Below are 24,111 nucleotides of genomic sequence, written 5' to 3' on the forward strand. Positions count from 1 at the left end.
AGAAACTTTCCAAGTATCTGAAGTTTTCTGGATTGACAGAGTCATGCCTAAAAGTAATGATAGACGGTCGTTTCTCTTAACTACAGTACAGACATTATGCTTGTCTTCTGTGTACCAACCCTACCTTGTCAAAACAAATGACAGCTTAGGGAATGCAAATACTGTGCAAAGCAAAGGGTGCCTACTTTGTAGAATCTACAATATGACATGCATGTTGATTACTACACTTTTTTGGTCACTACATGATTCCATGTTATTTTATAGTTTTGATGTCTTCAGTGTGTTCTACAGTGTAGAAAATAGTAACATTTAAGAAATATCCCTGAATGAGTAGGTGTCCACACTTGACTGGTACTGTACACACACACACACACACACACACACACACACACACACACACACACACACACACACACACACACACACACACACACACACACACACACACACACACACACACACACACACACACACACACACACACACACAAGACTCAGATAACAAATTAAATTTGAAAACCTCCATAGGAATCTGTATTTAAGACGTAAACTCTACATACATTCATACAACTATAATAGTGTGTGTGTTGAGACTGCTGAGCAGTAGGCAAACTGTGTGACCAGACAGCAGGTGAAAGGGGAAATGAGGCCAGTGATTCAGGACAAACAGACTGTGACATGACAGGAAAGAGAGACTGCGTGTCATTTTATCTCTCTCCTGTTGCTATCTCACAAGGTGTGTGTGTTTGTGCGCCCACTTGGGGTTGGGGTTAGTCTGGGGATTTTCAAACCTCTACTGGAGAGCCCATGCAGTTCCATGTGTTAGACGTATCCCAGATTTAGCACGCCTGAATTTACTTGTCAACTACTGTCCTTGATAGCTTGATTCAGGTAAGCTAGTTCAGCAATACAACAAAGTTGTCAGACAGCTTGGGATCCTCAGTAGAGGTTTGAAAACGTGTGTTGGACAGTCTCTCTCATCTGTCTTGTTGATGTCTGTGTGCATTTGCTCACACGTGCCTGTGTGTGTGTGTGTGTGTGTGTGTGTGTGTGTGTGTATTTGTATGTGTGTTAATCGCTGTCTCTCTCTTCCCTCGTTTGCATTTCACTGAGTGTACTCTCATCAATGTTCTCCAGGCTGTCTGCATGCTGGATACTAAGCTCCGACAAAGGGATTGTGGGTAGTGTAGTCTGCTCAGGGTAGAGCCAGGGCTTAATGCCTGGGTTGTGTCTCTGCTTCCACTCTCCGTACTTCAGACACGCCTTGCTGATCTTCTTCATGGCCTACATACAGAGAGAGACAGAGAGATGGAAAGAAATGAAAGATACAGAAAGAACATTTAGACAGGATTAAAAACAACTCTCATTGGGGACCCCTAATCTCTCCAGTGATTTAAACAAGGCAACAGTAAACATGTTGAACCTAAGAAATTATGCCCTGCCCCTCTGGGCCAATTAGTAGTTTTTTTTTTTGTAATTGCCTGTTCTCAATTCATCTAAGTTTAGTCAGAGATAACCCATGGCTTAGTGAGACTCATCATTGAGCATGTAGTAAGGGGGATCAAAAAATAAACAAGTGCCCATTACAGCGCCACCGTGTGGTTAACATGAATTTCTACACTGTTGAGTCAAAAGTGTTTGCAACATATACTGTACAACTTTTTGTTTCATTAGTAAACATCACTGAATAAATTTGCATTGATGTGGCAGATTATATGCTAGCTTGGGGCTAAACCAGGATTGTAAGTGGTCTGGGGGTCCTGAGATGTTGGACAGCCGGCTGTGTGGTTGGAGTGAGTAGCCTGCCGAGTCATAGAGCTGTATTCACCCCCCTGAGACCCTGTGGCCGATTTCAGCACACAAACACCCATGTTAAACTGAGGAATCCTTCATTAAACATACGTGTTCTTCTGTGAGTGGGGACCAGCTGACTCTGCTGAGCGAGAGGATAGGGTGTGTGTGCACATGCACACTAAATATAATAGCAAGTATACATTTAATGCACTTACTTTGGGAGCCAGAAACTGGGAAGACTTATTAACAACCCACTTGGGTAGTGAACCTATGGAAGAAAAAGACAGACAGGGTTTTTTTTTTTTTTTTACTTTTCTCCATTGTGAAGAGTCATACAGGGTCAATTCATTCCATCAGACATCCCACAGTCTGGCATATGCCCACAGCAGATAAGGTGAGTTAAAAAGAATCAGATGATCAGAGCCTGAATATCAAAATGAGACGACAGAGAGAGAGAGAGAGAGAGAGTGTTAAACTGACAAATAGGGAAGAACTAAAGAGCAAGAGAAAGAGATGGAGAGATTCAGTCTTCCACATCTGCATGTACTTATGACAATTTGATGCAGAAACAAGGTCAGTCATGAATTATGCATTACTCTTCAAGTTCATTAACCGCCTAAAACAGTGTGTGCACGCGTTTTACCTTTTGGGTCCACATGTGCCAGGTAGGTGAGAGTGCAGTGGGTCGGTCCATGGCTCTGAATTAGGTAGCCAGTCTGGATGGACACAGCTCTTACCATGTCCTTTTTAGGGGGGTATTTCTACAGGAACACACAACGAAACATCTCTAGTCAGCCCATAAGGCTTCTGAACCACTGGTACTACGATGACTCCAGAGATTGGCAGTAGCTTGTGCTGGTTCTGCATGAGTGCACCGTACAGCCAAAACAAACACCCAAAGCAATAAAACAAAGATTTTGGAATGAAATTGCCTGCACTCAGACATTGCATTTAAGAGGCCATGTACTCATAAGGAGTTTATGGCACAAAGCAAGGCTGTCTCTCTGCCTCCCCCTCAACACTTCTCACTCTCCCTCCCTCACCCTGCTCTCATTCTCCTCCAGTTTCTAGGGTAGTTCCTCTCTGTTTTTGCAGCTCTCAGTTTCTAAAGGTGTCCCAGCCTAATAAGTCACCTCACACACGGCAATTCCCTAAACTAAATGTACTACAGTAGATGACCGTATGGACGTTTTGTATCTTTTTTAAGAGATGTGTTTCTGGAGTGTTTGTGTATGCAAGGGAAACAGGGAGCCTACAACAACAGCAGAATTAAAAGGTCCACATAGATAACAGAGTGAGAGAGTGAGAGTGAGAGTGAGAGTGAGAGTGAGAGAGTGAGAGTGAGAGAGAGAGAGAGTGAGAGAGAGGTGATAAGTGCTTCCTTTTACACAGGATGCCCCTGTACCGCCAAACCCTTAACTCTGTAATGGGTGAGTAGTCTTGAGAGGTCTAATTGAACAGGAAAAGCAATGGCAGAGGAGTATTATACAGACTCCTGTCATCATCCAATACAAATGGCATTTCTGCCATCTAAATTCCAATGCCCAACTTCTAGTTTTTCAAGGCCAGATCATGAAGGACATTGAGTTTGGCATTGAGCCATATTCTTGAGTGTTGGGTAATCTAAACCTGAGCTAACATTTGTATATACCGTGCATACACGCTAGGCTTTGTCCTGCGTTTGTATTGTCACAGACCGATAAAGCTTCATTCAAATGCCGGGGGATTACTTACCCTAACACCCAAAGTCTTAACTAGTGAGCAAATACAGTTATTTGCACATTATACACACACTTAAACACCTTTATGAAATTGCACCTACACATGCATGCACACACACACACACAACTAAAGGTGACCCAAGACACGTCCATACACAGTATGTCCATTCAAATAGTGGACAGTCCCACTGTAGAGTCTGTTTCAGTGAAGAGTATCTTAGTGGTTTGTTCTGTCTCGTCTGGTTCTAACTGCAAAGCATTGTGTATTTCTTACTGCAAACAGAAGGCTTTAGCTGTGAAATCTGCCAAACAACAGGGAGGGGCTTACCTGAATTTGTCAAAACTTTTGCAACTAAACACTGTTGTTTGGCCCAATGAATAAAACCCTGTTGGTTTACCACTGGGGTTTCTGTTTAGACTTCACGGATGTTCGGTCATGTTACTGACAACCATGTTATTCTCCCGGACTCCAAGGGCTGGAGTTAAGACCTGCGGGGGGGGGGGGACGACTCTCGTGAAACGGGGCTGGAGTTAAGACCTGCGGGGGGGGGGACGACGACTCTCGTGAAACGGGGCTGGAGTTAAGACCTGCGGGGGGGGGGGACGACGACTCTCGTGAAACGGGGCTGGAGTTAAGACCTGCGGGGGGGGGGACGACGACTCTCGTGAAACGGGGCTGGAGTTAAGACCTACGGGGGGGGGGACGACGACTCTCGTGAAACGGGGCTGGAGTTAAGACCTGCGGGGGGGGGGGACGACTCTCGTGAAACGGGGCTGGAGTTAAGACCTACGGGGGGGGGGGTTGGGGGGGGGGGCTCTCGTGAAACGGGGCTGGAGTTACCAAGGTGGGGGCTAGATATTTCTGGACCAGCATGCTTTCCCTGTTTCTACTTACAGGATGTTTGACGGAGTAGTTCATGATGATGTAATCACTGCCCATGGGCAGCCAGGATCGCAGTGTGATGACATCACGGTTTCTCAGCGGCTTGGGACACTTCCCTAAAGGCAGGAAGAGGAGGAGCCTTATTCTCATGCGCACACACACACACACACACGCACACACACACGCACACACACACTGTTTTTGCGTGAGTTGTGTGTCATACAGGAGTAGTAGCCCACGTCTGCGTTGACGGTGAGTTTTCCGATGTCGAAGGTTTCGATGACGTTCGCGTCCCACTTCCTCCGGTACTCGATGTCATGGAGAACGTCGTACATGGTCTCAGCGGAGACGTCCCTACACACCATCCGACACTGCGGGAGAAACGAACACATTCATCTGTCAATACAGAGCTCGGTCACACACAATCGACCAACCACCATCTTAAATATATTTTAAACTGCACAAACGCAAACATTAAACCACAGTTCTTACACTCCCTCTCACATGAGCACACAGCTGACTGAGCCCTGGTTTCTACATTATGGTTATCAAGCGTTGGTGTTCAGAAACACATAGCACTTTGCCCACCCTAAATAGCATGTTGAAAGAGAAACTACTTTTGACAAGTGACTAAAACACTGTGGTAAAGATATTCTTCTAATGAAATCAATGGTTTAAACCTCTTTTGTAATCTGTTTAAATTTGATTGGGGTTTGTAGAAATACACAATTTCCACCTTTAGGTGGTTTAATTGCTGGAGGCCTGAGAAAAAAAAGTGGTTGTAAATCAAGACAATTGCAACCAATGCGTTACTGAATTCCAGCCCGTTTTAGGACAGACCATGAAAAATGCTGTTATCATTTTAATCCAGCCCTCAAGTTCTATTCATTAACAGCATTAACAGAATATGATGTATTACAGCTGTGAGCATTACATTTTATTTTCCCAGTGCCAATGAAATATGCATCACTATGGAACTGATAGCACCGCCATGAAATGTCAACACAAGTTTACTAATCTTTTTTTTCAAAGCCTATTACATTCAAATTCCGCTTGTGTCATGCTGATTCTGCTTGTTGTGACCTGCAGAGAAAAAAAATTTGGTAGACAATGACAGGAATATGATAAATGCTCATAAGTTCCTTCAGGACACTTCTCGACAGAACTGCTTATTATTACGGATTAGGTTACAAAATTCAAGTTTCCTAATAAAACATTAATTTCACTGATTAGTTAAAGATGCCATCAAAGGATTCAGAAAATTAAGAATCATGTTTTTCCTCTGTAAAATGTGTAACACGAAGAAATATGCTTTGTTTCAAGTTTAATTTGACACAAACAATATCTCACAAAAGTGAGTACACCATTCACATTTTTGTAAATATTTGATTATATATTTTCATGTGAAAACAGTGAAGAAATGACACTTTGCTACAATGTAAAGTAGTGAGTGTACAGCTTGTATAACAGTGTAAATTTGATGTCCCCTTAAGGCAGCATAAGTGCTGCCTGCACTGGGGAGTTACAGTTCATTGAGGGAACCATGAATGCCAACATGTACTGTGACATACTGTACATGTCAATCAAATATTTGCAAAAATGTGAGCAGTGTACTCACTTTTGTGAGATACTTTAAATAGGACACACAAGGTATTCACCATTGACCTAAATGCCTGCTTGCTACTTTAGACAATTTAAACAACAACAGAAGTATAAATGCAAAATAAAATATTGGGCTTATATGAACAATAAAATGGAGTCTGGCAAGCTATAGTGGTGAAATGACTGTGTGGCCAGAGCGTACACACGGATGGATGCGTGTCAGTCTATTTTAAATGCTGAGCAATCGAATTAGGTGAAAATAAAAGTTGTCTCTGAGCTTGTTTGCCATCTCATGCTCTGATATAGACCACTTCTATCTGATGGTAAGCTGGCGAACAGCACATGGCTGGGCTGTTTGGGGTCCTAGGTAATCCCACAGGCTTTCTTCTGGAGCTTATAACTACCCGCTGGAGGGCTTTGTAGTCGTGTTTAGACCAGTTCCCATTCCAGTTTGTGAGGAGGCCAGTCATAATGCTCTCCATGATGTGAAGGTAGTATTAGGAGAGGACCCGGGGCGGCGTGCCGACCTTCTTCAGTCACCTTAGGGAACAGAGTTGCTGTTGTGCCCTCTTGGCAGCAGTGGTGGGGTTGATAGTCCACAGCTGTACGCTGAGAAACGTTCGGAGCCTCTAATGTTGCTCCGTTGATGCGGATTGGGGAACAATACCTCCTCTCCCTGAAGTCAACAATCATTATTTGCTCCTTTCCTCCTCGTAGGCTGACTCACTGTTGCTGGTTATGAGGTCTACAACCTTGGTGTCGTGAGCGAAGTTGACGGCGTTGGAGACATGCAGAGCCACAGAGTCCTGGGTGAACCAGGAGGAAATGAAGAGGGCTTAGGACAGACTCCTGGGGGGCGCTGGTGTTGAGGGTCAGTGAGGAGAAGGCGTTGTGGCCAATTCACAGAGCCTGAGCTCCTGGCTATCAGAAAGTCCAGTATCCAGTTACACATGTCCAGAACCGGTGCTCCGAGTTTGCTGATGAGTTTGGAGGGAACGGTACGGTGTAGTCAATGCACAGCGTTCTCAAAAGTGTTCCACGCCTCAATTGTTGCGGCTGTGTCAATAGTGATGGAAATAGCTTACTCTGTTTATCGGTTGTGGTGGTAGGCAAATTAAAGTGGGTCTAGTGATCCTGGCAACCTGCCACAGCCAAAGTGTTTTCACTCACTGCGGATGGACACTATACCATCATGGCCTTGACGAGATAAAAAACAGGAGGGTCTCTTCTGCACTCAACCAACCCATTGCATGTAAATGAAAATTTCAGATAACATCCAAAAAGCAGAAGTTGCATCCACAAAATTGACTGAAAGCTGGAACTTCCGCTTTTCATGGGACATCACGGAAGGTGACAGCACAGACATGTGGCTGTGTGGGTTTGTAAATTGTTAAACTGGCCAGATGGGAATTCAAGAAAAACACCTCAACAAACTATAGAATGTATTGTCATGAAAAACACTTTACGATTTGAATGAAACACCATTTCTATGTTGGCTAAGTAATGGGACTACCAGTGTAATTGTGACATTCTGTAGGATACTACAGTTTAGGGTATAGGTTTGATAATTAATATTATTAGCATTACAATAAGTGCTCTATAAATTTAAAACCAAATCATGCCACACCACTTACAAATTTAGACTATTCTTTCAGTTATTTTCAAGTGTCCTGTCTGTCTTTTAAGGGCAATGGTAGTTATACTTCAATGAACACTTGGGAGAACTTGTGAAGTAATACACAGTTCATATCGTCAGAGTGAAAGCATATTGGGTTACTTTGAACACTTACAGGTTGCGTAAATGTAAATGACTGCAAGGAAAAATAATAACATTCAAAAAAAGCTTCTTCTGAATGATCTAAACAATCAATTCGAGGTCAGATGATTTGTTATGCATGGCACACAATGCAGGCTCGGGTGTCAGTAGGATTTTCTGTGAAGGGACAGGCCACTGTGATGGAATAGAATCTGATTGCTAGATAAGCTACCATTTTATTCACTTGGACACTCTGTAGGTAGCAGGTTTGGTTCAGGGCATTTGTTGCTATGGTTTCTGATAACTTGCTCTCTTTCCCTAACAAAAAATTCGGGGTTTGCTCTGCTTCTGGTTTGACAGAACTCACTGTTACTAATCTAGCTTTTTGGAATACCCCTCAGAAGTAAAGTGTGTCTTTAGTTAAAAGCAAAATGTGTCCCTTAATCAGGTGGTGGGGGAGGCTAGAGACGGGCACAGTGTGTGTTCTAGAATTATTCCAATGTCAGCCAGCGCACGCACGCGCACACACACACACACCAGAGGCCTACATAACAGCCCTAGAGTAACTTCATCTCCATGGCTACCTGTACCAGGGAAAGACTCACCACAACAAGGAGGGATCCATGAAGTCCACTACTTGGTACCAGTGACAATACTAGGTGAAATGTGCGTGTCTGTTTGTGTGTTGGAATGGGGACTTTAAAGTTACAACGCAGCGGAGAGAATAAAGGAGTGATTGTGTCCACAGGGTACACTCAAACAGGAGAGGAAAGAGGTGAGGGAGGGATGAGTGGGTGGAAGGAAGACATGACTGTAATTCTATTAAACTAATTCAGAACACTCCTGTACTGATGTACTGATGAGGGTAGGGAAGAGAGTGGGGTATGAAAACATAAGGACAGAGTGACAGAAAGAGAGATGAAGCCTTTGAAAACTTGTGTTTGGGGGTGTGTGTCGAGTTTAATTAGAACATCCATTCATTTCAATATACTATAGATGACAATTTCACTTGTTTGGGACATGCCAATAAAGCTGCACTGAATACCGAACTATTGTGTGTTTGTGTTTGGAGGGGGGTGGGGGGGTGCTTAAAGAGAACAAGAGTCTGCAGAACAGTTTCTGAATGCAAACCAATCCCTTCCCCCAATTCCTTGGGAAAGAGAGATGATCCCATTGGTGGTTGGAGTGGGTAATGTCAGCTGTGTAATGTGCATGTTCAGTTTCCAGGACTACCACCTTGACATGGTTATTCCTGGAGATCAGCTGAATCCTCATGAGAGTGAGGGGTTAGGCAAAATGAGAGGTTATGATGATCTCTTGTGTGAAGGCCTATATGATCATAGTTGTCCCAGACCTGTGAGCTGGCTACTTAAACCCAACCTCTAACCACAGAAAGGACACATTCCTGCCTCAGACTACACTTTGTCCAATTGTAACGCCTGCTTGGAGTTGCAAAATGAAATCCAATGGTTACATAGGGCTGCTTTTATTTTAGAGGAAAACTGATAGTCACATCAAATAATTAGGACCTTTGGAAATGTTTTAACAAAAAAGGCTGTATAACAAATTAGCTATATTTTATACAAATATGGTAAAACAATAGTTCATACTAATTAGATTGCACAGAGAAAACATTTACTTACATTTGAAACCAAACATTGAAGCCAGCTAGCTATTATATTCAAAATGTAACTCGATAGCGTTAGCGTTTTCTGTTATTCCCCTTGTAGGCGCTAGAGGGCAGAATTCACCACTCTCTCCTTTAATCTATGTTTTCTTATAGATAGGACTGTCACAATTATATTTTAGTAGACGATTGTCACAAATAATTGCAATTAATGATTTAATTGTCCATATTGTTCATTGTATGCCACTATTATAGTGTAGGGGTAACAATACTGTAACAATAAACCGGGCGATCCGGAGAAGATTCTTCAGATTTGTGGTTTTCACGCTTTTTATAGTCACCTTTCTGGAGCAAATCCGACAATTCTGCTTCTCCAAATAATTGCTTAATTTGGCTAAAAACCAAATTCAGCTTTAGAACTACCGCTAAATCCATGGTGTTAACGATTGCTCAACACAAAATCCAACCGCAAAGCAATGACAATTACTGCGCATCGTAACATTTCCCCTCTCGCTCTGATGCACATTATTATAGGCTAGCTATTCGAAATAGCTAATTCTAAAACTATTATGTAGGCCTTCCTAACATAGCAAAACATGTTTGAACGCTCATTTGATTCAGTTAAAAGTCCAAGGAAGATTCATTTTATTTTTAAACGTAGGCCTAAATATGCAATGGGACAACAGATATTTCTATTATGTGTTTTAATGTGCATTACCCAATTAGAAAATATTGATGGAAATGACATAATTCAACTTACAATATTAGTACAAATATTTTTAAGGGTTTAAACACACTGAAATTAAGAAGCAAATTACTTTCAGTAAATTATCTGCACCTATAACTTTCCGCAGAGCTGTAAAACGCTCTTCTTCGCCCCTGGGATAGACATTTTAACCAATTGAAACTGACAATTCAATCAAATGTATTTATAAAGCCCTTTTTACAACAGCAGTTGTCACAAAGTGCCTTACAGAGACACCCGGCCTTAAACCCCAAGGAGAAAACAACAATAGTTTTGAATTTCAGTGGCTAGGAATTTGTTGAGACGTTTCTAACTTTTCCATAAAACCCCTTTATTCAGACTTGAAACATAAGATTTTGGAGTCTAAATATTGTGCAAAATGATAATTGTCATAAAAAATGTTGTGTAAAAAATGTCAGGCTCAATTAACCTTACTTATACATATCAAGTATTCTTATAAATAAAATTAAATCGGTATTAACATTTTACTTTAAATACATCAGACATGAGGAACTGTATTGTGGACTTGAATGACTTCCTGTTTCACTGATGTGCAGAAATTTGGCAACGGGCATGTAAAGTCATCTATCACAATGAAAAAAGGCATAAAACTTACAAATGAAAGAGACCGAGGTTTGGACCTTCATAAATCAGGCAATGTGAGCAAAAATATAGAAGCACCACTTACTACTATTAGGGCAATAAATAAGAAATCCTAAACCAGTGGAATAGTGGTAAGGCTGTATGCTAGAAAACACTACCCGAGTGAGAGGGACGGTTTCTGAGGCAAAGACGAATCAACAGGGCCACAGTTGGAGAGTTACAGAACATAGTCGCGTCTTAGGGTTACAAAGTCTCCTAATCTAAATTTTGAACCTCATGTTATTATGAACATTTGGCACGCAACGGAGACAACCGTTTCAATTGAAAAGCTCATTTCTCACACTTCAACACATTCACGTAATACGCAATATGGGGAGCCCCTGCCCGCCGTACAGAAGTGACACGTTCCCAGTGTTGCCGTCGGTAACCCGACCCTGTGAGCACACCCCCACTGTGTGTTTGAGACAACAACTCTCTCTCTCTCTCCCTGTCCCCATCTCAGACCTGTCACAGCTCATCAGCACTCACCGGGCACGGTAGACCCGTGTGGACGAGGTGGATGCACAAGGATTTGTGTGTGTCTGTCTAAGCATCCGTGAGTGGGGCTTTCCTCTCTCAGGGTGTGCGTGGGCTGGGGAAAATCCTAACAGTATCCGGCAGTCTAAGAGTTTGTTAAACCCCACGCACAGCATGCATGCATACATACTATACACACACACACACACACACACACACACACACACACACACACACAAGCTCTTTTCGCCTGTGTTTGTATGTTGACTAGCACGATTGGGAAGACATGGGGGGTTTTCATGGAGACGGCTGCTAGATTATTGATGAGAATGACTCTGGTGATGTTCTGATGGAGAGCATGATGATAATGAGGGTGAGGAGATGGGTAAAGCTCCCCCTCTCTCTCCATCCTTCTCTCCTTCCTTCCATCTGTCTCCTTCAACCTCATCCCATTTTCCCCCTCCCTCATCGGTTTCAATGCCTCAGCACTTTGCATGTCATTGTTCTTTACAGATAGAGACCCTCAGGGCGAAAAATAAACTGACAATAGCCTGGATATCACACACACACATTTATTCCAGTCTATAAATAGAGGGAACAAGATCCCCAGCATCTCTAACTCCTTAGCATCACCACCTCCTGAGCATGCATCAGTGAGCAGACACCCGCACACAAGCGCGTGCAGGCAACACACATTTTACATAAGGGTTTGGAGACCCACACAAGGAAGATGTAGCGGTTTGAGGGCGATTCCTTGTTGGTGGGAGTCTCCTGCTCTGTAGGATACAAGGACTGCTGTTCAATCTCTCCCCCTCTGTCCCGGTCTCTGTTTTAATGGCTCTCGCTTGTCTCTCGTCTGTCTAAATGTCTGTGTGTGTCGCTGTCCTCTCTATTTGTAGAGCCATTACAAAAAGGCCCACCTGACCTGTGTGAATATGCAGAGAGATTACCTCAGCACACAAATACACCTCTATCTTCCAAGGGCGTGAGTGTAGTGAGAGGACAGGGCCACTCCTTAAACACACATTAAACACTGTGTGACATTAGGCAAATCAGCCCAACCGCCCCGCTCAGAGACAGACGACCCGCTAACCGCTCCACTGGGTGTATGAGTGTGTGTGTCAGAGTACAGGCAACAGAACAGGATTCATCTGCTTAGCTCCAACAGTTAGAGAGTCGTGTTCATGACACAAAGGTCACAGGTTCAATAACCGTACTGGCCAGCAGACATGTTTCTGCATGGTAGCCTAGCAGTTAGATCAGGGGTGTCCAAACCATTCAACAGAGGGCCGTGTGTCTGCGGGTTTTTGGTTTTTTCTATAAATTGGTTCCCAGTTCACACCTACACAACCAGGTCAGGGGAGAAACTAACCAATTAGTAACCTAATTAGTCAATCAAGTACAAGGTGATAGTAAAAACCAGCAGACACTCGGCCCTCCGTGGAATAGTTTGGACACCCGAGTTAGAGCATCTGACCGGTAACTAAACAGTTGGTAAATAGAATCTCCGAGCAGACAAGGTGAAAAGTCTGTCCTTAAGCAAGAAGCCAAATGTTGTATGGTCTTATCAGTTGTCTTTACATTTAGTAATAGAATCTCCTTGTAAAAAAACTGATTTTTATTTGGAGACTGTTACCACACACACACACACACACACACACACACACACACACACACACACACACACACACGTTAACTCGTCCCTGTCTGCGTTTAGAGTAGCCTGCTCTTAACTGTGACGTCAGAGCTAAATAATCACGCACACAGTCCACATCCTGTTTGACCTTCCATTTCCTCATCCCTCCTCCCTTCATCAAACATCTCTATGTGAACACCTGTTTGCTGGCTCTCTGGCCACAGACCCGGATATATACACGCTGGCGCCGAAAAAGCACGCAACATCTGACCAAGGCCTTGTTCCACTGATTTTAGAATACATCCCATTACTTTGTCCTTTTTTCAGAACAATTCCTTGCTTTTCATTTCATATTTAGAAACAATGAGTTAAGACCGTGACAGGGGTTGGTACAGACACTAATCGGTTCTACTCAACTCCTCTGCGGCCATATTCTGATCTAGATCCTAACCTCATCTACATAACAGACCTAATAGGTTTACCGTTCTCACCTTAAGCTTGTGAAGTGACTTCTCCTCGTCTCCTCCAATGGTCTGTGTCAGCACGGTTAGGCCCGACTTATTGTAGGTCAGACTCCAGCCGTCATCACTCCCGCATTCCTCCTTGAAGTTGCTGAAAGACCGGTCGTCCGGGATCAACACCGACTCCCCCGACATTATCTGTTACCGGAGAGTACAAGCCTGCTCTGCAGTTCACAGGGAAGAACAACAATGGGACTTAACCGAGGTAAGGGAGGGGAACTCACGGTGCAGGAGAGACCTGATCCCGTGACAGACTGGGACGAAAGGGCGCGGGTGACTGGGGTAAACGATTAACCCCTGGGTCCTCAGATTTATTCTGTAATTCGTTTTTTTTTTAATCACAAATTACACTGTACCAAACGTGCAACCCACTAAACCTCGTCTAGTGAAAATGTTTACTAAGGGAAGCTGCGCCGAGTATCAAAAACTGAAGAAGCACGAAGAAAACACAAACACCGGTATAAAAATACAAAACTCTACCGTTCTCATAGAAACTATACAGTCACATGCGTGGAAGCTCTTCGGTGTTTCGTATATGAAAACCTATAGCAATAAAACCCTCTAGCGTGGATCAATGTCAGTTCAATATGGTCCACAGCAGCTGTCTCGGTGAGCCATATGTTTCCGCTGTCTCACGGTGGTGCTCGTCTGGTGATGAAAGGTCCGAGGGTTATCATCAATTGTGGCCGGTACAGCCTAGCCTACATTTCAGTTCTCCTGCGTCGCTGTGTACCCCTCGACGTCGTAGAACTGTGATGGTGCGGAGAGGAAAAGATAGCGGTGGAGGCGCACGGAGTGATAAAACACAATCGAAGTGAAACCGCCCACTCGGCTACGTGCACACACACAGACGCACTCATACACCTCCCTCTATCAGGAACCAAATAGCAGCAGCAGTGCGCCTGGTCCAAGCTGACGTGTAGCTCCCTCCCTCGCTCCAGCTTTATATCCTGTTGTCGTTTATTTTCACACAAAAAATTCAAGCTATTTCAACAAATTAACAACGGCATGTAATCTGGGGTATAATGCCGTTACATTACATAAGTACAAATATATCATAGTAAGCTATAGTATGCAATTTACTGAAATGACAATATAGATTCCCTCTGGTCACCTGCACCAAATTGTGACACAGACACAAACAAAACCCTCCACACACAGGCCATATTGCCTGGGGCAAGTAAACCAAGCAACTGTTTGAGTAGATAGAGCCTGCCCAGCCGCCAATAATTCCAACAGAACCGTGAACAGGCCTTTCTAGTTTATTAATTCTTAAGTGAACAAGAGAGAACATTCATGTAGTTTTTTTTGTCTGTCAGACAAGTAAAGCTTGCTCTGATAATGTTTTTACTGAAAGCTAAAATACAGATAATTCCTTTATTGAACTTTCAGATTCTTCCCCTGTGTGAAAAGGCGAGCAATATTTGGCACATATCTAGGCAAATTATCATAATATTTAAGCAACCTTTAGGCACCCACTTGACTTATGGGGTCACACATACAAACGCATACACATACCTCTCCGTATCAGGAACCAAAAAGCAGCTATGTGCCTGTTTCAGGCTGACGTGTAGCCTTTTTCCTTCCTCCTTCCAGCCTTATATTCTGTTGTCATTTTTGTGTCAACAACTACTGGCACCCTTTAGCATAAAAGGCTTATTGTTTTTGATGTGTATCAGCTTTATCTTACACTTAAAATATCAAAGAAAAAAAAACAATTACTTAAAAAAACAATTTTCAATTTTTTTTTTACTTTGTGCACCCTGCTCTTGCCAAGTTATCAGCACTGATATTTTCCTCAAATGTTTGAAGAGGCAGGACCATCGGTGCAGAATCTCTCCAAATACTTAAAAGTTTTTCATCCTCACTTGTGTACTTTCCTTTTCAGCTCATCTCAAAGGTTTTAATTAAATTGAGTTCAGGGACTCTTTTCAGTGAGCTTGTCATGCCAACTTTCTTCTGGCAAGACATCCAAATAGCATGTTGGCATGAAGGTGGCATCTAATTGTAGTTTTGAAAACCTGCCAAACCCAAAATTCAACCAATGCCTGCAATTATTTTTCATACATAGTCCCCTCATTTCAGGGGCTCAAATGTAGAGTTGTGCTCAAAAGTTTGCATACCCTTGGAGAATTGGTAATATATGTACCATTAATAAAGAAAACATGAGTGAGCAGGCAAAACACGTCTTTTATGTCTTATGGGATTCACATTCAACTGTAGGTCATAACAGAATTGCGCAATCATAAAACAAAACATGGCAACAAAGAAAAAGATAAACTGACAGAACAGTTAAGCAGATAGAGCGAGGGGGCTGTCACAATCGCAACACCTTCACCTTTTTCTGCTGTAACCATTGGAGGGTCAACTTGTCCTTGGGCTTAGGGTCATTGTCATGCTAGAAAGTCCAAGAGCATCCCATGCGCAGCTTTCGTGCAGAAGAATGCTAATTGTCTGCCAGTATTTTCTGATAACATCTTGCCATACATTTTCACAAGATTCACCATGTCTTTAGAGCTCACACCCCCCCAAAACATCATGCTTCACAGTGGGGATGGAATTCTGTTCAAATATAGGCCTTATTGACCACTCTGCAAAAACAGCGCTTATGGTTGTGATCTTAAAGCTCTATTTTGGTCTCGCCACGCCAAATTAGTGTGCCAGAAGCTGTGAGGCGTGTCAAGGTGTTGTCGGGCATATTGTAACAAGGCTTTTTTGTGGCATTGGCACAGTAAATGTTTCTTTCTGGCAACTTGACCATGCAGCTCATTTTTGTTCAAGTATCATCGTATTGTGCTCCTTGAAACAACCACACCGTCTTTTTCCAGAGTAGCCTGCATTTCTCCTGAGGTTACCTGTGGGTTTTTCTTTGTGTCCTGAACAATTCTTCTGGCAGTTTTTACTGAAAGCTTTCTTGGTCTACCTTACCTTTGCTTGGCATCAAGACATCCCTGAATTTTCCACTTCTTAATCAGTGATTGAACAGTACTGACTGGCATTTGCAAGGCATAGGATATCTTTTTATATCCTTTTCCATCTTTATAAAGTTCCATTACCTTGCTGCACAGGTCTTTTGACTGTTCTTTCCTGCTCACCTTTTCCTGCTTTACCATTTATACACAGACACTAACGGCAATTTTAAAAAGCCACAGGTGTGGGAAATTCACATTTAATTGACATTTTCAACTGTGTGTGTCACCTTGTATGTCTGTAACAGTGCCAAACATTCAAGGATATGTAAACTTTTGATATAGGGCCATTTGGTTGATTTCTGTTGTCATTAGGATTTAAAAAGGAGCCAAACGACTATGTGATAATAAATGGCTATATATGATCACTATCCTTAAATTAAAGACAGTTTTCTTGCATGATCAGTCATATTTTCAAAATCAATTCCAACATTTCACAATTTCTGCCAAGGTATGAAAACTTATTAACAAATTAACACAATCATAAATAAAATGTTCATTTTAAATACATTCTCATTAATCGTTTGCAGGCAATGACACATGGACATCATCCTCCTTCGTGATGCTGTGCCAGACCTTATCTGCAGCTGTCTTCAGTTGTTGTTTGTTCTTGGGTCTTTCTGCCTTAAGTTTGTCAGGATCCAAGGTTTCCCAGCAGAACATTGCCCAAAGCATCACACTGCCTTCGCCGGCTTCCCTTCTTCCCATAGTGCATCCTGGTGCCATGTGTTCTCCAGGTAAGTGATGCACATGCACCCGGCCATCCATGTGATGTAAAAGGAAACGTGGTTCATTAGACCAGGCCGCTATCTTCCATTGCGCTGTGGTCCAGTTCTGATGCTCACATGCCCATTGTAGGCGCTTTCGGTAGTGGTCACAGGGGTCAGCATGGTCACCCTGACTGGTCTGTAGCTACACAGCCCCATATGCAACAAACTGCAATGCACTGTGGGTTCTGACACCTTTCTATCAGTACCAGCATGAACACATGGGCCAGCCTTCACTCCCCACGTGCATCAATGAGCCTTGGCCGCCCATTACCCTGTTGCCAGTTCACCACTTTTCCTTCCTTGGACCACTTTTTATAGGTACTGACCACTGCAGACCGGGAACACCCCACAAGGGCTGCAATTTTGGAGATGCTCTGACTCACTCGTCTAGCCATCACAGTTTGGCCCAGATCCTTTTCCTGCTTCTAACACATCAACTGCCTAATATATCCCACCCACTGACAGGTGCCATGAAAATGAGATTATCAGTGTTATTCACGTCACCTGTGAGTGGTCATAATGTTATGGCTGATTGGTGTAAATATGAGGAGACAGATGGTTGTTGACCTACACAGATCAGGTAAAAATCTTTAACCGTTAAAATTTGCCAAGAGGATACATGCAGTATTGTCCGTACGCACAATGAGGGAGATGGTGAGGGAGGCCAAGAAGAATCCAAGGATCATAATTTCAGAACTGCACAGTCTAGTGCAGGGGTGTCAAACCGGTTCCACAAAGGGCCGAGTGTCTGCAGGTCTTTGGTTTTTCCTATAAATTGGTTCCCAGTTCATACCTACACAACCAGGTGAGTGTAGAAACTAACCAATCAGTGACCTAATTAACCAATCAAGTACAAGGAGAGAGCAAAAACCTGCAGACACTCGGCCCTCCGTGGAACCGGTTTGACACCTGTGGTCTAGTGGAACCTTGGGGTTAAGTCTCAAAATCTACTGTTAGATGCCACCTCCATGTCAACAAGGTCTTTGGAAGCCTTACTAAAGTCTAACCACACATTTCAGTGCCTTAACTTTGCCAATCTTTATTGGGACTACAATTGAAATCATATGTTGAGGTGAGATGAAAAGATTGAAACTTTACACCATTTTTTTAACCTTTAGACTTAACCTTTAACCTTTTAGAGCTTGTTTGGCAACAGGAAGAGACTGCATACAAGGAAAAGCACCTCATAATTAAACCATATTTTAGCCCACAGTAAAATATGGTGGTGGTTCATTGATCCAAAGACAAGGGCAAAAAGGAATTAAACACAGTTTTGTTATACACATTAATTATCATAATAGTAGGAATAGCAAAGTGTTTTTCCATTGACCTACCTTTATAGACCTTGATGACAGGGCGATGCATATACCTTCTGAGGGGCATTGGGCCCAAATTAGCAAAAAGGGCTACCTGAAAATACGGATAAACCATCCGCCGTCTTATCAGGAGCATGCACCCAGATGTTGTCAGGAGTGCATAAAGGCATGTGGGGGCACACTACGGAGTAACTATGGAGTCACATTACGAGGAGGCGTGATTCATTTCACGCAAGTTGGAACAGCCTGTGATTTCAATTGTTGATTTTCAGTGCAAGTTTGAATCCAGCCCTCAATCAGTTGCTGATTTTGGTTTCCATTGTATAATTCATTTAGAACAAAATGGTCAATGTACAGTGAAGATACACTTTGTTCGAAACCCAATGTGTTTTAAGTGTTCCCTTAATTGTTTTGAGCAGTGTATTTACAGTTGTGCTCATAGGTTTGCATACCCTGGCAGAAATTGTCAAATTTTGGCATTGATTTTGAAAATATGACTGATAATGCAAAAACATTTTAATGATAGTGATCATATGGAGAAGGATATTAAAAGATATCCAAAGAATTGCAAATGCCAGTCAGTTCTGTTCAATCACTTAAGAAGTGGACAACTTGGGGATCTCTTGATACCAAGCCAAGGTCAGGTAGACCAAGAAAGATTTCTGCCAAAACTGCCAGAAGAATTGTTCGGGAGACATAGAAAAGCACACAGGTAACCTCAGGAGAAATACAGGGTGCTCTGGAAAAAGACGCTGTGGTTGTTTCAAGGAGCATAATACAACAATACTTAATACAACTTGACCATGAGCTGCATGGTCAAGTTGCCATAAAAAAGCCTTTACTGCGCCAATCCCATAAAAAAGCCTGGTTACAATATGCCCGACAACACCTTGACACGCCTCAGCTTCTGGCACACTGTAATTTGGGGGTGTGTGAGATCTAAAGGCACAGGGAATCTTGGGAAAATGTATGGCAAGATGAATGCAGCATGTTATCAAAATACTGGGAGACAATTTGAATTGTTCTGCACGAAAGCTGCGCATGGGACACTCTTGGAATTTCCAGCATAACAATGACCCTAAGCACAAGGCCAAGATGACCATCCAGTGGTTACAGCAGAAAAAGCTGAAGGTTCTGGAGTGGCCATCACAGTCTTTTGACCTTAATATCACCAAGCGACTTAAGATCTCAAACTTGCGGTTCATGCATGATGACCAAAGACTTTGCATGACCTAGAAGCATTTTGGCAAGATGAATGGGCAGCTATACCACCTGCAAGAATTCGGGGCCTCAGAAAACTATTACAAAGACCGCACGCTGTCATTGATGCCAAAGGGGGCAATACACAGTATTAAGAACAAATGGTATGGAGACTTTTAAATAGGGGTCAGTTAATTTTTTTCTTTGTTGCGATTGTGACAGCCCCCTCGCTCTGTCTGCTTAACTGTTCTGTTCTGTGCAGGTTGGTGGGTAGAGCTGAGAGGGTTGTCGGTGATATTGGGAGCACCTGTGGCTGGGGCCGATTAGGCTTGCCTTCTCAGTCATTAAGTTGGCCTCCCTTCTTGAAGCACAGGTAATTTTGAGTTGTTCTTATGTTTGGTTTTTGTTTTGTTCTTCACCTTTCAACATATGCTTTCACTCAGTCATTCCCATCATCCACTCGCTACATTACAGATATGCTGTCTATCACATCTCACTGGATTATCTATTGGTTTATTTAGTTAATAAATGATTCCTTTGTAACAAATTTCCACGTGTGGACTCCCTCCTTGTCATGACTTATGAGCCGAGGTCGAGAGATCAGGACCCGTCCAGAATGCTCTTCGTGGAACGTTTGACACTGATGTTGTCGAGACCTGTTGTGTTTGGCTGCGCTGTGCTGATTGTCTGGCCCTTCCGTCTGGTTTGGGGTGGGTGTTGATGCATTGTGCACGTAGAGAAGGAGAGATTTACATTGATATGTCTGGAGCCATCGATAATTCCCCTGGTAGGAATAGCGATGTTTCCCTGGTGGGTTGCGTTGGGCTTGTTTGTTATTTTCATATTTTTTATGATTGTGCCATTCCGTTATGACCTACAGTTGAATGTAAATCCCATAAGAAATAAACATGTTTTGCCTGCTCACGGTTTTCTTTAAAAATGGTACATATTATCAATTCTCCAAGGGTATGTAAACTTTTGAGCACAACTGTACCTTTAATAACGGATTAATCTGAAGTTGGTTGCAGTGCACCTTCATCACTTGCCTGGGTTAATATTTTGGGAAGGTAGGTGAGAACAATGTTGTATTTTTTGTAAAAATGGAGTCATGCAAGTTGAGCCTGCTTGAGCAGTTAAGAATTCCAGTTTGCAGAGCCTAAAGCACATTTTTACCCATTTTATCCATTAAGTGAATGAGAGAGCATCCATGGCATTTATAGCTGCCTAGCAAGTTGAGCTTCCTTTGAGAATGTTTGCGCATATACCATTGAAATGTATTAAAACATTTGAGTACTGGTGTTAAAGTCAGACACTATTCCTACACATTTCTGTTTTAACGTGGCTAATTTAAATATAGCTCATAATCGTCATGCAACCTTTGGGAACCCACTCAGCTTCACACTCCGTATATTTCAAACATGCCACTGGACCAAACTCTGACCCAACACAGCTGCACAGACACATGCAAAGGCAAAGGCACTGCACATAAATGCACGGGCACCCACATGAACAGGGCACATTGTCTGGGGGGCACGGCCACCTCAAAGCCTGATGTTTAAGCAACTCCACCTATTCTTCTGCATCATCCATTTGGATATCAAATGTGAAAAAAAAAGAACCATAATCTCAATCCTTAACAATAAAATATGCAGCTAGCTATGCAAAGGTGGTGCCTGTCTGCTACCTCCTGATAAACCAGTAAAGAAGCTAATAAATTAGTATGACATTTAATATTTGATTGGGTGATTTGAAATTGCTTTAACCTGGGCAGAGTTGCTTAAACATCAGAAGCAATTGTGCCTCCTAGGTGCGTTTTAGGGCACCTAAAACGCTGCTCCTTTCTACCACGCAAGCAAGCACGCACGCACACACACACTTACTGAGAAAGAGGAACTGAGCAGTCAACCAGACGGAAGCTGCACAGGTTAGGGGACGAAGCTATGAAGCAATGTGGCCTCAGAAACCTGACACTTGTCACAAATGGCGTCAGAGAATATTCTATGGAGCTTAGCCTTTGAGGAGTGTAGTCTATGCAAAATCTTACCAGTCTCAGGATGATTGAGCAGGTATGCATGTTGAGAATGTATTCAAAGCTATCCTCCCGATCTGACGTATTTCAGAGCCCAGTTCTTCCTCTCATTAAGCTTTGAAGGATTCTGTGAAAGGCTTGGTGTCTGTTTGAAAGGCATCAAATTACATTCTTGACTTTCGGCACATGTTGAAGCAAACAGAGAGTCTCATTTTGAAATGTGGGGAGATACACTGTTTCTACCCAGCACATTTCTAAATAAGTTATTTCTGAATTACAAGGCAGGAAATAGAAGATGAAGATCCTTAACATGCTTCCAAATGCGACTAGTGCTCTGCATGAAGGGTTAAGGCTGTAAACTGACTTCCAGGTTGAACGGGAGATACGAAAACCAATATGAGCACCAACAGAATGGGTGGCAATGGATAAGGCATAATTTAGACAAACAACAGATATTCATAGACCACACAACAAATATAAAGTTTGGGAAAGCCAACTCCCCTTCTAATTTCTGTATTCATCGGGTGTTTTGTTTTCTACCCTCCCAATTTTGTGATGTAAAATATGCAATTAGGGTCTCGCCTTTGGGCAACAACTCTGTAGCAGGTGTGAGATAGTAGAAGATCGATACAAGCTTCCCCCAAGCACATCTCGCCAAGCTGTCCTGATTCTTATCACTGTGTTTGTTCAAACTGGAGGTTTTCGGCTGCTGCACATGCACTGATGAGAAAGCTTCTCCCAGCCAACAACCACTATTTAGCCTGAAGGTACCTGACATACCATAAGGATTTGCTCAAGTGCAATGTGGCAGCCCTGTCCAACAACCATCCACCCCAGACAGTGTTCAGCCAAACTGCACCACCCCATGCAGGACACCTGGGCGCTGACGGTATGCAGCAGCCAGGATTTAACCACCTAGCCATCGTGGCGCAGCTGTACTGTGAGGCAGTGACTTACACCACAGGCCCACTTAGGGGCCCAAAAAGGGTTCTCCTTTAAGTCTGCCCATCATTAAATGGTAGATGTTGTTACTAAGACAGTTCCTGTATCCATATTCCACTTAATTCTGTTGCCACAGAACCAAACAGATTGAATGAGTTTACTCTTGCGAGGATACTGGATTTAGTGTTAATGACATATATGGATATACAGCTCCGGAACAAATTATGAGACCACTGCACATTTTTCTTTCCTTTCCAAAAAAGTTGAAAAGGAACATTTTAAGTTGGGAACAGAAGCGTTCAGTTTGCAGCGGCCTCTTAATTTTAACCCTTCTGTTCTTCACTCAACACCTTCCTTTTCGACTTTTTTGGAAAGGAAAGGAAAAGGTGCAGCAGTCTCTTATTTTTTCCGGAAGTGAGGGAATGGTTTTGCAGGTGGTGGCCACAGACAATTGCCCTCTCCTTATCCCTCCTGACAGATTCTTCTCTAGTTTTGCATTGTTCTAGTGTCCTTGTCACTTCTGGTAGCATGAGGCGATACCTGCAGCCCATTCATGTTGCACAGGTAGTCCAGCTCCATCAGGATGGCACATCTATACATGCAGTCGCAAAAAGGTTTGCTGTGTCTCCCAGTACAGCATAAAGGAGATACCAGGAGACAGCCGTTACACCAGGAGAGCTGGACAGTGCTAAAGAAGGGCATCAACCCAGCAGCCGGACCAGTATCCTTTGTGCGAGGAGTAACACAAGCACTGCCAGAACAAAATGTCCTCCAGCGGGCTACTGGTGTGCATGTTTCAGACCAAACTGTCAGAAACAGACTCCATGAGGGCGGCATGAGGGCCCGATGTCCTCTAGTGGGACCTGTGCTCACAGCCCAGCACCGTGCAGCTTGACTGGCTTTCGCCAGAGAATACCAGAACTGGCAGGTCAGCCATTGGTGCCCCTTTCTGTTCACATATGAGAGCAGGTTCACACTGAGAAACATGACAGACGTGAAAAGGTCTGGAGACGCCGTGGTGAACGTTATTTTGCGTGTAACATCATCCAACATGACCGGTTTGGCAGTGGGTCAGTGATGGTCTTGGGAGGCATATCCTTGGAGGAACGCACAGACCTCCACATGCTAGCCAAAGGCTCCCTGACTGCTGTTAGGTACCGGGATGAAATCCTCAATTCTCAGACCCTTACACTGGTGCTGTTGGCCCTGGGTTCCTCCTGGTGCAGGACAATGCCCGGTCTCATGGGGCCAGAGTGTGTAGGGAGTTCCTGGATGAAATAGGCATTGATGGCATTGACTGGCCCTCACATACTCCAGACCTGTACAGTACCATCCGCGGTCTCATCAGGAGCATGCCTGATGTTGTCGCGAGTGCATACACGCAGGTGGGGGCCATACACACTACTGAGTCACATTAAGCCAAACCACAAATTTCTGTGCCTGAACTTCGCCAATCTTTATTGGGACTACAATTGAAATTAT

The 24,111-nt window shown here is 43.2% G+C and overlaps 1 protein-coding gene across 3 annotated transcripts; it reads right to left on the reverse strand.

Moving 5' to 3' along the window:
- Window positions 1-505: 505 nt before the first annotated feature.
- stard10 (StAR-related lipid transfer (START) domain containing 10) lies at window positions 506-14,261 on the reverse strand. 3 transcript variants are annotated; one of them, XM_010902281.4, is made up of 7 exons: window positions 13,884-14,261; window positions 13,374-13,562; window positions 4,621-4,768; window positions 4,410-4,513; window positions 2,437-2,554; window positions 2,009-2,061; window positions 506-1,283 (listed from the first exon to the last, which is right to left on the reverse strand). In XM_010902281.4, the coding sequence occupies exons 2-7, from the start codon at window positions 13,536-13,538 to the stop codon at window positions 1,071-1,073; spliced, it is 801 nt and encodes a 266-aa protein (XP_010900583.1). In that variant the 5' UTR covers window positions 13,539-13,562; window positions 13,884-14,261; the 3' UTR covers window positions 506-1,070. The 3 variants fall into 3 exon arrangements, with proteins under 3 accessions (XP_010900583.1, XP_010900582.1, XP_010900585.1); XM_010902280.4 differs by having other exon boundaries at window positions 13,374-13,567; XM_010902283.4 differs by having other exon boundaries at window positions 13,374-13,541; window positions 13,628-14,261.
- Window positions 14,262-24,111: the final 9,850 nt, after the last annotated feature.

The sequence above is a fragment of the Esox lucius genome, chromosome 1 (genome assembly GCF_011004845.1).
Source record: "Esox lucius isolate fEsoLuc1 chromosome 1, fEsoLuc1.pri, whole genome shotgun sequence".
NCBI classification, from domain to species: domain Eukaryota; kingdom Metazoa; phylum Chordata; class Actinopteri; order Esociformes; family Esocidae; genus Esox; species Esox lucius.